We start from the raw sequence: 17,269 nt of genomic DNA, 5'->3' as shown, positions 1-17,269 counted from the left end.
TCATCACATATCAAAAGCTATCATATGAGATTCACACTTGTGAATCTACAGAAGTCACAGTCCAAGGTGCATACCTTCAAAAATTCTCACTAAAGAGAAAAAAAAAAAAAGACACTCTATTAGTTCAACGTCTCCCGGCATAGGCCTCTGAGGTTGCCAGTTTAATAAAGCTAAGAAAGGGGCAAAGGTGACTGACCCAAAAGCTAACATGAAAAAAAAAGTTCAAATTACAGACTAACTTATATTGAAATTTTAATTCCCAAAAATGACCAAAGGAGCACTTCCCAGTAATCTGAAAGGACAATAGCAGTGCTTCTCCCTTTAGAAATAAAACATGTTAGAGCTGGAAATAGAAAAAGAGCTAAATTAAACAAGCCTCACGTTTTTAGAATATTAGAGAAAACACAAATCTGAAGAACTCACAAGTAAATACACTTGAATGTTAACTTTATCTTAATAAAACTAGAACAAAAGAAAATAGGCTTGAAAATCCTGGCTGTCTCTCACGTCAACATTCTAGAAGAACATTATCCAACAGAACTTTTCAGGAGGATAAAGTGTTCTACATTTGTGTTCCCCAATGGGGTAACCACCAGCTATTGAAAAATACTATGTAAAATACAGTTAGTGTAACTGAAAATTGAATTATTATTTAATTTTAATTAGTATGAATTTTAATAGCTATATGTAGCTAGTGGCTACCATACTAGACACACAATTCTAGAATACAGTCGTAGATTCTGATTATTAAAAACTTCAAATGAAGCTCTTTAACCTCCCTTCCGCATTTAACACACACAGAAAATTTCTTCCTTATTATCTCATTCAACAACATAATTTTGTTAACGAGGGACCCAGCCCAAAGCAGGATCAGCCTGTTTCTCAAATCCCCTAGCAGAACAGAATGATATCAGTCATCCACCCAGGTGGAATGAAGGCTTTCTTTTGCAAACCACTCTGGCACAAAGTCCCACAACAAGCCTGAATCTGAACAATTGAAGTGTCTCATTAAAATTATATTAATAAAAGTTTTGAGTTGTGACTGGCCAACTTCCTACATGTGGGTTTGTTGAGATACTGAACATAATCTTTCTTCTAAAAGAAAAAGAACATTTAACTTCAATCTTGATCTATAATTATTGTGGTAGTTCAAAACTTTGCATCAGTTTGCACAGACATGACCTCCTCTTGACCTAATAAATTCAAATAGTATTAGCTCTCACCCTCTTCATACTCTGCCCTCAATAAATATTTAATACACTGGGGTTTGTTTTTTTTTAAACTTTATATATTCAAAGAATTCTTAGCCCTCTGATTTTTCTAGTTTCCGGTTAATTTGTGAAAGGTAATGTTAACTTTAATACCCAATTAAGAACTATGAAAGAGATTTTTAGTCAAAACTTTTCACCAGACAAAAAATTGGGTTTGCCTTTTTTTTTTGGGGGGGGGGTGGCGGTGAGAGTAGTGAATGGAAAGGAGAAGAGAGGAGTGAATGGGGAGGAGAAAAGGATTACACCAAAAAAGCATTATGTCCTATATTGTTAACTGGATCCAACTCTAAAAAGCCATTGACTCAAAACAATGTAAACAAAGACCATGTTTACATAAAAAAAAAAAAAAATTATTTCCCTGTGTTCCACATCAAAGGGCAATTTTACATTTTCTGGATACCCCAAATGTAATCGGGAAAATGGGGCAAATAGACAGATAAACATACTGACAGTGAATGGACTCCCCAAGCGGTGCAGTGGTAAAGAATCTGCTTGCCAATGCTGGAAACGCAAGAGACAAAGGTTCAATCCCTGGGTCAGGAAGATCTCCTAGAGAAGGAAATGGCAACCTACTCCAGTATTCAGGATTATCCAGGAAAATCCTATGAAGAGAGCCGCCTGGTGGACTACAGTCCAGAGCATCACAATCAGACGTAAGTGAGCACACGTGAGTGCGCACACACGCACGAATACGTCATTTAAATCATTTTGCATCTTCGGATGCACACAAAACTTGAAAGATGCAGAGTAAAACTGCGTGACTCCTTGACATTTACCCAAAGGAGTTGAAAATCGATGCCCACAAAAGCCTGAACAAAAGCCTGCACGTGGATACTGACAGCAGCTGTATCTGTAATTGTCAACACTTGAAAGCAACCAGGGTGTCCTTCAGTAGGTGAATGGATAAACCTGATACCTCCAGACAATCGAACCTTTTAAGTGCTAAAAAGAAAAAGAAAGAGCTATCAAGTCACATAAAGACATGGAGGAACCTTAAATGCATATTGTAAGTGAAAGAAGCCCATCTGAAAAGGCTACCTACCGTATGATTCCAACCATATGACATTCTGTAAAAGTCAAAACTACAGAGAGAGTAAAAAAGATGAGTGGTTGACAGAGGATGGGAGGAGGGAAAAATGAACAGGTAGAGCACGGAGGATCCTTAGAGTACTGAAAACTACTCTATATAACACTGTAATAGATACATGTCACTATATAGTCATCCAAACCCATAAAGTGCACACCACCAAGAGTGAACTGTAGTATACACCATGGACTTTGGGTGATAAAGACTTGTCGAAGTAGATTCATCACTGTTAGAAATGCAACGCTGTGGTGGAAATGCTGATAACAAGGGAGCCTGTGCAGGGATGGACTAAGGGGTACATGGGAAATCTCGGTACCTTACTCTCAGTTTGGCTCTGATCCTAGAACTGCTCTAAAAACATAAAATCTTGTTTAAAAGAAGTTTGTTGTTGGTTCTTAGTCGCTAAGTCATGTCCAACTCTTTTGTAACCCCACAGACCATAGCCCACCAGGTCTATGAGGCTTCCCAGGCAAGAATACTGGAGTGGGGTGCCATTTCCTTCTCCAGGGGCTCTTCCTGACCCAGGGATCCAACCTGGATCTCCTGCAATGGCAGGCAGCTTCTCTATCACTGAGCCACCAGAGAAGTCCTAAAAATATATAAAATCTTTAAAATAAATAAAACTGCACAAATGAGCTGCTTTGCGTTTAAGAGAATGTTTAAGGAGGGATTTTCTAATCAAATGGATAATTGGTGACATCACTGGAATGAACATTCTACTGATTAACTACTGAATCATGCTGTGTTCACATGGAATTTAAAAGCCCAGGTTAAGCTGGGTGAAGCGTGGCAACATACTCCAATTGGGAGACAGACTGAAAAATCAAAAATGAATGTGAGCGAGAGGGCCACACACTGCCAGGAGCCAAGCATATTTGGCAGATAACTCACAGAGTGACAGAAACACAGTTCTACATCAATTCCCAAAGCCTGGTCTCAGAGACAAGAAAAGAAATAACAAAAATAAATAACCTCTGCTTAAGCTAACTAGTCAGTATCTTGGCTGAATCAACTTTCTACTAGTAACCAATTCAGAAATAGAATTTATTTTGTAAGATTACTCTTGATCTCTGCCCTAACCCCATCTTTATTTAAAATTCATCATTATTTAGCAGATCTAGTTGATAAGTAAAATGCTTATCAACAGAATAGATCACAAACATGAAATACTAATAAAATCTATTTCCCTAAAGAAAATGTATCCATGTAATATTTCTTTTATGAGATGATTAGAAAATAAATCATGAATGTCTTTTTATCAAAACAATGAGACTTTTCCCTAATAAATCCCGTATCTAAAACACTCCATTATTCCCTAAGCATCTGACTGAACAGTTATATCTACCATACATTAAATTTATTTACAAAAAAATAGTACTTCTCAAAGTTGCCATTAAATAACCCTGTGATTGAGACTGTCTCCAACTGTAAAGGCAGAATATCAATAGTTTTAATTAGGTATTTATACTTAATAAGTAGAATTAGAAAAAAATGTCCATCTTTCCCCATCCTAATTAATTATACTTTTTATTAACCTATAATACGCTCAGTATATTCTTTTCTTCCTGTCTTTTTTTTTTTTTAATATTCTAGGTCTACTCTTTGTATAACTTTTGAAAATATTTGTGAAGACTATATCCCTCACTACACTGATTCAACAAATACCACTTATGTCTATATAATTTTAAAGTGCTTTTACATATACTGTATTTCAACTAAAGAAAATGTACTAATTGACTATTTCATTTCAGATTTGACAATCACAAACTAGCCTGATTTCTGCATGATTACTGAATGCCTAAAATAAGCCAACAAAATGCTCATGCTTGTATTTCACTAAAAATTTTAAGTCCATGTTTCAGGGGAAAAATTGTTTATGGTCATTAACTCTGAAAACATTTATGAGCTACACAAACATCTTCCAAATTCTATAAAGAGGTAAATCTTGAACAATTTGCAAGGTAGCAAAGCTTCCCACTGGTCTCTCTATAACACAGTAACTTAATTACCTACATACAATTTCACATACAAAACTAGAAACAGTATGTGTTCTAAGCACTAACATATTTGCACTGCTGCTCCTCCCGGCATTCTCCTTTCTAATTGCATTCCCACAAGACTCACCTGAAAGCTCTATTCAACCAACCCCAACTGACTGGTGTCCTGAGTGGATAATGCTGGGCAGCGAATCCTACAGCCTAAGTCACTGGAGAGAAGAGCAATCCTAAAGGAACTGCGTTTAGTCAGCTAGTGCCAGAACATTCTGCTTGAGAGGCTCCTCTGCAAAGGGTTGGGTGTGGGCCCTGGCTAGCTGACTTTACAGACCTGTGGCTTCCAAAGAGTGCAATGCTGACTAAAGTTTTTACAGAACACACTCACCATCATGTTCACGAAGGGAAAAGCCAAGATACCTCCCTCAATGGCGTCTCTCCCATTCTCCCTGCCTCATAGACACACCTTCACCCAAGTCTTCTGTACCTCTGGACTTGGCAACACACCACAAACATAAACACCGCATTCTCTCTCTCACACACACACAATCATACCCACATATCCAGGCAACTCTCAAGATCATCCAATAATCTTTCACATTAAAGAAAGTCACCTCACAACCCACTCAAGGTTCTTCAACAGCTCCCCAGTGCACTCAGGACAAAAATCCAAAGTCTAAAGCGAACCCTATGCGGCCCTGGGTCACTAACTGCTCTCATCACCTCAGCTGTATTTCCAGCTCACCCCTCTCCACAATCTACCAATCCTCTACAATGAACTTTCAGCTGCTCAAATGTGTAGTGCCCTCTCTAATATTCAGTCCTTCACCCACGCTACCCCTCTACCTAAAAGAAGCACTTTTCTATTTCCATTCTCTCTTAATCTTCCTACAGGTCTAGGCTGAGCATCATCCTCCAGGCTAGCTTCCTCTCTCTCTTCTTCAACTGTAGTAGGTACCCCTTCCAATACACACTTAGTTCAGTTGCTCAGTCGTGTCTGACTCTGCAACCACATGGACTGCAGCATGCCAGGCTTCCCTGTCCATCACCAACTCCCGAAGCTTGCTCAAACTCATGTCCATCGAGTTGGTGATGCCATCCAACCATCTCATCCTCTGTCGTCCCCTTCTCCTCCTGCCTTCAATCTTTCCCAGCATCAAGGTCTTTTCCAATGAGTCTAATACACCCTACACCAAGCCGAATACACTCATTGTAACTAGTGTTTCACTATTTTATTCACCCTGCTCCCAGAGAACAGTGTCGGTGCCCCTCTTGTCTACTGTACCAGAGCCACTCAAATATTTGCTAAATACATTCTAAGTTTACTTAATGAACATAATATGAATGTAACCCATAAGTAAAGGAAATATGTCCAAAGGCAGTCATGATATAATGGGATCTAGGCAGCAATTTCCTTATACTTTCGTATAAACTGCAAACTACAGATGCGCTTAGGAAAGGTTAAAACATTATACATTAAAAAAAACACCATCATAAAAATATTAGCTTTTTTCCAATTTCTGTTAGATCTTCCTTGGTGGTTCAGTAATAAAGAATCTGCCAAAGCAGGAAACTAGGGTTCGATTCCTGGGTCAGGAAGATCCCCTGGAAAAGGAAACAGCAACCCACTCCAGCATTCTTGGCTGGGAAATCCCATGGACAGAGGAGCCTGGCAGGCTACATACAATCCATGGGGTTGCAAAAAAGTTGGACACAACTTAGTGACTAAACAACAAATAACAAATTCCTATCAGGCAAAATGTAGTTCATAAAAAGTACCACAATGAAAGTAGCAAAAAAGCAGCTCTGGCTGCTTCTGGGTCAAGTCTGGTATGAGCATAACTATTCCTCTCTACCACCAAGCTCGCCTTGCATTACTCAGAACCTTGCTCAGTTTTTAAGTCCTGACAGAGATCTTTTATTAAGGGTTCCACTTATAATAATGGACCCAAGGACATAAACATGTTGCCAGGAAATAGACCTCTGATATATCCTGGGCATTAGCCGCCACTGGCAGCTACTTTCTTTGAGCCACATGTCTTCTTATGAGTTACAATCTGAGGCTTGTGACACCAGATTTTTCCAGGGCAGCAGACTGATGTCATAAACGTGATGATACTAAGCACTCTAAAGAGCTCACCAGCTCCACCCTGAAATCTGAATGCAAAGGGAAGCTTCTCATCTGTAAATAAAGCCTCAGTTTCCCCAGCTTTAGAGAATGGTTCCCATTTAACAAGATTTTTGTGGGAATTAGACAGCCTATGAAAGTACTTAGCAGACAACACCATTATTTTCAAGTCAAAAAGACGGGAAGACTACAAAACCTAAGATATTTTCACATCTTCAGAACTTTTGGTAATACCATAACTTATTTTTCACTAATACCCTTTCAGCAGGAAATTTCTGTGAAAGAAAAGGCAGAAAGATGAGGAAATGAGAGTCGATTTTTTTTTTGTGGTCATAACCTTTGAATATGACAAACTTCACAGTAATCTACATTAAGATCCACTTTCTAATCTCTGCACTCCCAAAAATCATAGCTTTAACTTCTACCTCAATCATCCCTAGGATCTGAAAGACAGTAAAGATACATCTTCAATACATCTTTCCAAAATGCTCTCACAAGTAATAATCATTTCCTTACTGCCTCTATGCACCTCCAAATAAACTGAATCTTTGGAAAATAAAACAAAATAGCTAAATCACAAAAGCTGGCTTTCAAGGTCTCCAGTTTCTTTCCAATAGATCTAGAGTCATGAGTTATAATAGAAGCACCTGTCGGGTAAAACGGGTGGCAATCCTTAAAAACTCCAAGTGTAAGAAGGAGAATTTGAACTGTAATTACAGGTGGTAAAGTTGACTTCCCACCTCATACATTTTCACTCTAACACAGGATGGCCAAGTAATAATATAGGCTGGCCAAGGTGAACATTTTTATCATTAAAAAAAGAAATGGGAGAAGAGAATTTGAGCCAATTAAGCATACTGGCTCTCACAAGCTGACTTGAGGTGGTTTTTTTTTTTTTTTGACAAGGAAATCTTACAGATCTTTTGAAACGTGTTTTAAATAAAGGTGAGAGACCTCAAGAGTCTTGTAACTTTACCCAACGCTGGGTTCATGGGCTCAACTTTTAAAAATGGGTGACGTGTGAACAGCTTCCTAAAAGCAAATGGGGCACTAGGATATAATTTAGGAAGTGATGATGCAAGTCTCTGGGGGACAGGGAGGAGGGGAGGTGAAAAAGTCAGAGGAAATACCTTCCCGGTTCCTGGGGACACCAACTCAAGACCAAGGAAGGGAGGAAGGGCCGACCTCCAAAAGCCGAGGGAAGGGGGCACCCCCAGCTCCAGTCGGAGGTGCCAACGCCGCCCCCTCACCCTTCCCGCGGCCCTGCCCCCCTCACCCGTGGCCCGGGTGGCCCCTTTCGGCCCGAGCCTCGGGCAGGCGAGTCCCCGAGGGTGGCAGCGCACCCCAGGCAGGGCCTTCTCGGCCCACCGCCCCCCCTCCAGCTCCCCCGCAACCTGGCGCCCCTCCCCGCAAGCCCGGCCTGGGCCCAGCCCGAGGGTTCCGGCCTCCCCGGGCCCGGAGGCCTGCCCTGGCAAACCCGGAGCCCGCGCCCCGTCCCCTGCCCCCACCCGGCCGGGCACTCACCCCCAGAAGCCGCAGGGACAGCGAGGCGGCAGACTGGGCGCTTTGCTGCGCTCGCTCCCGGCGTCTCCCATGGTGCTCGGCGGCGGCGACGGCGGCGGAGCTCGGCGGCGGCAGCGGTGGCAGTGGCTGGGCCTGGGCCCCGCTCGAAGGAGGTGGCGGCGTCGGGGGGCTCGGGGCGGGGGAGGGGAAGGGAGCGGGCGGGCGCGCGAGCGGGCGCGAGTCCGGGGCTCCGAGCCGGGATTCCAGGCCGGTCAGCTGGAGGCGGGCCGCACCACTCGGCCTGCGGAGACGGGGGGTGGGGGGAGGCCGGGGAGGAGGCGCGGAGAGTAAGAGGGAGGGGAGCTGAGGAGGTGGGGCGTGCGGGTGAACCGAGGACCGCGGGGCGGGGAGGAGGGAAGACCCGGCGCCCCCGGCAGCTCCCACCGCCGCTCCCAGCCACAGCGATGTCCCGTGCGGCGGCGCTGGGAAGGACCTCAGGCCCCCCCCGCCGGCTCCGGCGTAGCAGCGGCCGCTGTGAAAGCCGCGGCCCCGCTCGCTCCGTAACACCCTCCCCTCCCCCGGAGGCTGCGCTGACCGGACAATGGCCGCTCCGCCCCCTCCCCGCCTCGCGCACCCCTCCTGAGGAGTCACACAATGGTCTCGCCCGGGGGGTGGGGGGAGCCGCTGCCGGGGCCCAGCAGCTGATCAGCTGGGCGCCGGGCGTGCCACTTTGTTCAGCTCCTCAAAGGAAGAGGACGGGGCTGTGGGCCGAGCCGAGACCGCTGGGCTGTCACTCGGCGGCTTTCGCATCCTTCGGGACTTTTAAGGTCTGAGGGAAACTTAACCTTCCTCCTCCCCGTATGAAGAAGGGGAAAGCACGCTGTTGAGTACTCTGGGGCACGTTGCCTCCCCCGAAACGGGAGTGGTACGCCCCAAGCGAGAGGGGGGGAGGAGCAGACTAGTTGTTTAAGGCTAAGTTGGGCCGGTCCCGGAGCGGCGGCCGAGCACCGCGCATGCGCCCGGAGACCCTGTAAGCCGGGCCGGGGAGGGGCGCGGAGGAGCGCTTCCAAACCCGGAAGTGGGGCTCGGTCTTCTTGGGGCGGTCGGGGTCTTCAGCTAGCCGAGAGGTGCACGGACCCTCCGCTCTTACTCCTGGGTGATGTCGGGGGGCATTTCTCAGTGAACTGCTAAACCCTGAAAAATCTCTATTCCTAGGTCTTCCACACCCAAGCTCACTCTTCCTGTTCCACCCGGAGAACTGGTCTCTCTTTGGCAGCGGTAAACTTCTGGGAATGTCCCTCCTCTCCGCACCAGCAATGGAGAGGGGCGAGAGTGTAGTGTCTTGGTCAGATTACGTGCTCTTCTAAGCCTGTCGGTGTCCCCAGCCTTAGAGACACGAGTTCACTCCCTTTGCCGAAGCGAGGACAGCCTCTCTTCTTACTGGAGTGGACATTTTGGTTTTCGGAGGGGAGCTATGGCCAAATCAGTGATGGAAATTTGGGAAGTGACCAAAAAGTTTGAGCCACTAAAAAAACGAGTCCTTTAGGGCTCGTTGTCTTTTAATCCTGAACCCATTCTAAGTTCCAGCCAATCGTGAGCAGAAGATAATTATTGATGACTTATTTCAACAAGGAGCAAATTTCCACGAGATCTGGAGAAATGACCCAAAGCTGAGGCCCTTATGGGCGAACTTCTCAGTCCCTGGGAGGCTTCCTGTCTCTTTTTGTTGTTGTTGTTTTCTTTTCTCACAGTTTTAGCACGTTCACAGACGGTCTTGAAGCCCCATCGACAGGGGCCTTGAACCCCTTTTCTTGGCACAGAGAGAAGGAGGGCTTGCCAGTTGACACCACAAACCCTATTGTAAACAGACGTTGCTTGCTGTCCCCTCCTGCCCCTCACCAATTAAAGCTTTCTAAATAGTAACAATTACTTTAAGTTCAATGCTGCTGCTGCTGCTAAGTCACTTCAGTCGTGTCCAACTCTGTGCGACCCCATAGATGGCAGCCCACCAGGCTCCCCCATCCCTGGGATTCTCCAGGCAAGAACACTGGAGTGGGTTGCCATTTCCTTCTCCAGTGCATGAAAGTGAAGTCGCTCAGTCGTGTCCGACTCTTCGCGATCCCAGGGAACTGCAGCCTACCAGACTTCTCCGTCCTTGGGATTTTCCAGACAAGTACTGGAGTGGGTTGCCATTGCCTTCTCCGTTTAAGTTCAACAGATTTCTCTTAATGCCTGTGTTTCCAGTTGCCTTGGGAGAGAAGTTTGACACCACTGGGCTCCCTCGCTCATAGCACTGGTATGAAATGCCCATTTTGTTTGTACATACTCTGTGGACTTATTAAGGTTCTTGTTGCTTCTTCTGACCTCTAATAATCTGGGAGAGACATCAGTGAGCGGGCCTGAAAAGCAATCTTACGGGCCCACCTACCTCCTATCTCATAAATATCGAATATCCCACTTAGTTTAGCATTCCTCCTAAACAGGCTCTTACTGATAAAGACAGTGATTGCAAAAATCAAACTACTTAAAGCCAAAGCACCCCCCAAGTGAAATGGTGATTTATTTTGCTTAATATTTAGTTTCGACTTTGTGGATTTTCACAAGACTTTAATAAATATTTCTGTCAAAAGCCTATAGAGTGGATGAAGTCATACGGCACACCTAGCTCTCATTGGGCTTGTGTTTCCTAAAATCTTCACTCAAACTGACATAAAATTGCCACATTCATGAAAGATTTACAGCCTTTGAATTTAACAAACTGAGATTAAGTGGGACTCTTGCTGTTGGCATCTTGACAACTTTCTATTGTATGTGGAAAAGAAAACCCTAAAAGCAAAAGGAAATTTTTATGTAAAACATGATTGTCATCTTACAAACTGCTTGTCTACCTGTATGTTTGCCAGTTATTCAATTTAACAAGCATTTATTTAGTACCCAGTTTTTACCAGGCATTTCCCAAGGCTCTGTCCCTCCTATTCCCCTCTGCCCCTTCCTCTGTTACCCAGCACACTTCTACTGCCCCTTCATTCATTTATTACCTCTATGCCTCCCATACTCGGACCAGGCAGAATTGGTCCCTCCTTCCTCTGCCCAGATAGTCCCCATTATAGGCTTAGGAAATTTATATGTCTGCGTGTGCTCACAAAACCTAACTCCAAAAGGACTAGCTCTTGGAAATTGCTGTTAATATACCCACAACCAAGTGGGGTATTACCTAGATTAATTTTATTACCAAATACTATTGTTTTATTTCTATATATACTTTTCTGTTTGTGCATGCTCTGTGGACTTGTGGGCTCCACCAGTCTCAGTGGGACTGCAGCAAACTCAATCCGTGTTTGTTGAATGAAAGAACTAACCTGTTAAAAGTCACTCTTAGTCGAGGCTCTTTTGTCTGCCAGTACAGAAACCTACTGAAACTTCTTTGTGCCAAAAAAAAAAAAAATTTTTTTTAAGGAAATACTCTTACAGAACCCAAAGGCACAGAGCGCAACAAGATCTCACGAAGGACTTGAACAAGGATTTAACTCACCAGCCTGAAGCCCAGTAGGTATTCCTTCATTCCTTCATTCTTTGCAGACTTGCCTTCACTGCTTTCCTGGGAACATAGTAGAACACGGCTGTCCAAGCTTACATATCCTCACTTCCAGAACATGGCTATGCAATCTTACGTATCTTCCTTTCAAGAGCTGACAGAGATTGGGACTTCCCTGGCGGTCCAGAAGCTAAGACTCTGTGCTCTGAATTCAGGGGCCCCGGGTTCGATCTCTAGTTGGGGAACTAAATCCTGCATGCTGCAACTAAATAATCCATATGCCTCAAAGAAGATCAAAGATCCTAAGTGCTGCAACTAAGACCCAATGCAGCCAAATAAAAAAAAATTTTTTTTAAGAAATTGGAAATAGCCAAAAATTTAGAACTTGCAGAGATTAATTAGTATCCATGAACCCCTGGGAAAAGAACTTTACTGATCTAAATCATGTCAGATTGTCTATTCCTCATACAGTCTCCTTTAGCCAGTGGAGCGTAATGTAGTCAGGGCTCTTTGCTTTGTAATGCAAACATGGCTGCTAGAGGCACATCCTTGTAGCCTACAGTTCTCAAAGAAGATCAGTTATATTCTTGGCAAAGATTCCAAAAGGTGTCTACCACAGACCAAAACAGGAATAAATGGGCAGCCTGAAATTGAAAAGCATATAGAACAATGGACAAGTTCAAGAATTTTCCAACAAAGGAACTGCTATTTAAACTATTTCAAGCCTAAATTTAAATGGCACTCCCTCAAAGAAGCCTTCACTGATACCCAGCACCAATTAAAATTATGTTACTCCATTTTTATCTTCTGTGGCACTCTCTTCCTTTGCAGCACTGTTCACAGTTTATAATTAAATATTTATTTGTCTCCTCTCCAAAGATCATGTCTGTTTACTGCTATATACATAATGCCCTGGGCATATTTTTTGGCATTCGATAAATATTTGTTGAATGAATACAAAAGCACAATAATTTGTTCATCAACGTGAGACTCATATATGAATTGGCATCCTAATCAGGCTATCCTAGAGAAACATCTCCATCAACACTCAAATCACCTGGAGGCACTAAAACTCACTGTGAACTTTTTTGTTACATAGCAGTTGTAAGAAATAAGACCCAGTCTTCTGCTTCCTCTTATTATGTTCCTAGCTGGCTGCTAACTCTTCATTTTTAGTTCCCAAGGTTTCTTTGTGAAGAGCCCTTGAGCCAGTTCCTATAAAGTGCCCACTCAATTCGCGGAAAGCTTAGAGAAAACCTAAAAGTTCAGGACATCATCAAATTAGGGGACCAAAGTGTGTGTGTGGGGGGTGGTAATTGGCAGAATTGCTTTCGTCATAATTGTCTTGACTATTTTCTACTGTAGATTACATTCCAAATGAACCTATAATGTGCTTCTTGGGAGTAGTTTGCAATCACCATTGGCCCAAAAGGAGCCATCTACATGACCCGCAGGGTTTAGGAAAGAATAATATTAATGCTTCAGCCACTCTTGAAGTAGCAACCAAGGTTGTATGTGAAAGATGTGGTTCAAGGGCAGGGGCTCAGAAGGGCTTGTTGTTCAGTCACTAAGTCGTGTCCAGCTCTTTTCGACCCCGTGGACGGCAGCATACCATGCTTCCCTGTTCTTCACTATCAGAAGAGCTGCTTTCTTGGTGATACTGAGTCCAAAGACCTTGGCCCTGAAAGTCACAACCTAAAAGGAGGCACAAGTAGAGACCTGAGACAAAGCAGATGGTCCTCCAACTCTGATTCTAATCATTATCCCATGACTCTTAACTCCAAGTTCATACCCTTTCATCATTATCATTCATTCTAACCTGATATTACTCCCAATGTTCAATCCAAATTCTAACTTCAGTCTTTATCCTCATCCTAATATTATCCAAAATTTAATCCTAGATTGTAAACCTAATCTCAACCCTAAGACTCAGAGCTTAACAAGGCTCCTTGCCTTCCCACTCTTATTTACCCTCGCTCTTCTTTCTTGTATCCCTTGGCCCTGACCCACTCCAAGAAACAGAGAACTCTAATACCCTGAACCACTGGGGAGATTGGGAACCAGTTTCATTAATCCTAAAAATAGATCCTTGGGCTTTCAGGAAAGAGAAAGTGGATGAGTCTCACCTGCACAGGACACAGAAATCCTCCACAGTCACAACATGGCCTGTGGCCCAATTCAGGAGCTGCTTGGCCTCTGAAAGCCCAGGAAAAAAAAAAAAAAAACACAGTCCAAGTATAGACTCAGGAACCTGTGGCACAGCTGGCCAAGATCAGGAGGCCTGATAACTTTCTGCAAAATGATCAGGTTAGATTAGAAGAATGGCTGGCAAACCATGTTCTCAGAGCAAGAATTCTGGTTTCTGCTCTCCTCCCTCACTTGAGTTTGGTTTTCCAAAGAAAAAAAAAAACACAAAACTTTTTTCTTTTTTTTTTTTAAAGTCACTAAACCAGCCCCTCCCTGAGCTTCCTTCTGGCCCTCAATTTTTCTGATGTGCAGTTGATTCTTTTAGTCACTTACGGTCCAGTTGGCATGGATAAACTCTCAGAGCCAAGGGAAAAGAAGAGCAACCAAGCATACCGTCTCCAGCTCTTCTCAGGAAACTAAAAATAAATTAAATAAAATGAAGAGTGTAACGGGGAGGAGAGGGGAGGAATGGAGAAAATGCTGCCATTTCACGTTCTCTGTCCTCTTGCTCGTGAAGCGATTGCTGATTTCCCTGCTGCTCACACCCGTCTTGGTGTGAAATTTGGTTTTTACTGACTTTGAAATTTCAAGAATGGGAATATTGTTTTTCCCAGAAATACTTGACCTTTGTGGAGAAAAAAATTCAAATGATGAGAAAGTAAAAGTTCTTCCTAATACCACCCCCCTCCTCAGAGATATGCTTTGTTAACAGTTTGGTATATAGATTTCCAGGCTTTTAATTTATATGTGAGTATATAAATGGGGTCATTCAACACATAGCATATTCTAGCTGATTATTTTTAACTTAGAAATATGTCTTGAACATCTTCTATAATATATGCATATAGCTTTGCAATATTGTATAGCTAAACCTATTAGGGTTCTCCAGAGATATATGTGATATATACATATGTATATACATGTACATACATATATGCATGCGTGCTTAGTCACTCAGTCGTGTCCGACACTCTGTGGCCCCACGAAGTGTGTAGCCTGCCGGGGTCCTCTGTCCATGGAATTTTCCAGTCAAGAATACTGGAGCAAAAAAAAAAAAAAGAATACTGGAGCAGGTTGTCATTTCTACTCCGAGGGATCTTCCTGACCTAGAGATTGAATATATATATACATACACACACACACACACACACACACACATATATACACACACACACACATATCTTCTATCTACTAATGGTTAATATAATATGAAATCATATATAAAAATATATGTAATAGCCATATATGTGAGATTTTATTATATCTATAAAGTATAATCATATATATTATTTATTCATTTATTTATATTTACCATGTATGTAAAAAGAGATTTGTTATAAGGCGTTGGCTCATGCAATTACAGAGGATGAGAAATCCCAGGGTCTGTAGTCAAAAGGCCTGAGAACCTGGAGAGCCAATGGCTTAAGTTCCAGTCTGAACCTGAAGACAGAAAACTCATGTCTCAGTTCAAAGACCATCAGGCAGAGAGTAAATTCTCTCCTGCTCAATTTTGATATATTCAGGCCTTTAACAGGTTGGATGAACCCTCCCAGTTGGGGAGGGCAATCTGCCTTACTCACTCTGATTCAAATGTTAATCTCATCCAGAAACACCCTCACAGACACACCCAGAATGTTTAACCAGATATCTGAGCACTCCATGGCCAGGTCACATTGACACAAAAAATTAAACTCTCTGCCTGATGGTCTCACACTAAAATGACAGGCTCCAAAATCAAGTTGCCTGAGTTGGAATCAGCCTCCTACCAACTATAAGATGAGCCTCTAGGGGAGTTCCTTAGCCTGTCTGTGCCTCAGTTTCCTCATTTATTACTGGAGTGCTTTTACATGCCTAGTTTCTCTTTGATGGCCCTACTTTTCCTGTTCCCAGGCCTTCTCAGAGATGCACACACGAACTAAGGTTTGTTAGGAAGCCCTAACCTCTGGTCATAGAAATTCAGATTAGCTCATGGAGAACCAGGGCCATCCCTGGCCTGACTTGCTGTCTTTGCCTTCTGATGGCAAGTGTCCTTGGGCCCATGTAAGCCCAAGAAGGGACCCTCCATGTGGAACCAGGCCACCGAAAACCAAAACAAACAAACAAAAAAATGTCTTGAAAGACAGCTAGGTCCAGCTTTCTACTTTTATAAAAAATTTTACAAGGAATCTTCCCCAATAGTCCTATTAATGTCTTGGATAAATTTTTTAGAAAAAGAATTGCAATACCATTTAACATTTGTTTTCAGTAGTTAGGTCATGTCTGACTCTTTGCAAAGCCATGGACTGTAGCCCTCCAGGCTCCTCTGTCCATGGGATTTCCCAGGTAAGAACACTGGAGTGGGTTGCCATTTTCTTCTCCAGGGGATCTTCCTAGGCCAGGGATCAAACCCATGGCCCCTGCATTGGTAAGCAGATTCTTTACCACTGAGCCATCAGGGAAGACCAATTTCCCTCCAGAAAGGCTGAACCAATTTATATTCCCCCCAACAGTGAGTAAGGAGGCAGATTTCCCAGCACCTCAGTAGCACTGGGATATCATTACTCTTTTTAATCATTGCCAAGGTCAAAGGTAAAAAATGGAAACCCAATGGATGTTTTAATTTGCACTTTTGGGTTATTAAAGAGGACTAGATTTTTTTATATCATACTTTTATAGCATATGATATAAAAATAATTGAATTTGAATCTGGGTTTATTTTTGTGTGCATCATCTATTTATAGCCTTTGTCAATTTTTCTACAAGGATTTTTTTTTCTTATTTAAGACATTTATGTTGGGACTCCCCTAGTGGATAAGAATCTGCCTGCCACTGCAGGAGATACGAGCTCAATCTCTGGTTGGGGAAGATCCCACATGCCATGGAGGAACTTAGTCCACACGGTAAATATTCAGCCAGTCCTCTAGGGCCCGTGAGCCACAACTACTGAGCCCCCGCATTCTAAATAGAGCCCATGCCCTGCCACAAGAGAAGCCACTGCAGAAGAGTAGCCCCCGCTCACTGCAACTAGAGAAAAGCCCGAGCAAAACAACCAAGACCCACTGCATCCAAACATAAATGAAATTTTTTTAAAAAGACATTACTGTTGATACTGATATGATCAGTATGATACTGATATGATTATGTTGATATGCCTTTCATCATATGTACAACAAATTATCTCATTGCTATTTATTTTTTAACTGTATCTAGATTTTTGGTTTTCAGGAGTCTAAAATTCAGAGGAACTCTGCAAATGAAATTTGGCTAATGTTTGTATTGCCAACATAGACACTTCTTTCTAAAGGCCTCTAGTTTATAGGTTTAAAAAAAAAAAGGGTAAAACACAGGAAATTGGAGGGGACGGTTGGAGGGGGGGTTGGGGGGGCAAGCACTAAGGGAAACCCCATCCCCCCAGGCCCCGAACCCCAGCTCATCTCAGACAGGCTCAGCTCTGCCTCCTTGGGTCAGCCTAGCTCCTCTGCGCTCAGGTGCCAGTCCTGAGCTCCTGAGGTGACTTGCCTGGGATCTGCCTCAGCCTTTCTGATTTCCTGTCTAGAGATGGAAAAACAGCCGGAAGTAGTAGCAGCA

At 43.2% G+C, this 17,269-nt stretch overlaps 1 protein-coding gene across 1 annotated transcript in view; it reads right to left on the bottom strand.

Annotated features, from left to right (window-relative positions):
• ZFAND3 (zinc finger AN1-type containing 3) overlaps positions 1-8,198 on the bottom strand; it is a 319,337-nt gene extending 311,139 nt beyond the window's left edge. The window contains exon 1 of the mRNA XM_065913308.1: positions 8,002-8,198. Coding sequence (XP_065769380.1) covers positions 8,002-8,072 — 71 coding nt within the window. The 5' untranslated portion in view covers positions 8,073-8,198. The remainder of the gene's footprint in view (positions 1-8,001) is intronic.
• Positions 8,199-17,269: the final 9,071 nt, after the last annotated feature.

Source organism: Muntiacus reevesi, chromosome 20, assembly GCF_963930625.1.
Source record: "Muntiacus reevesi chromosome 20, mMunRee1.1, whole genome shotgun sequence".
NCBI classification, from domain to species: Eukaryota; Metazoa; Chordata; class Mammalia; order Artiodactyla; family Cervidae; genus Muntiacus; species Muntiacus reevesi.
Note: the sequence above shows the minus strand (reverse complement) of the source record. Positions and strands in the feature narration are given on the sequence as shown.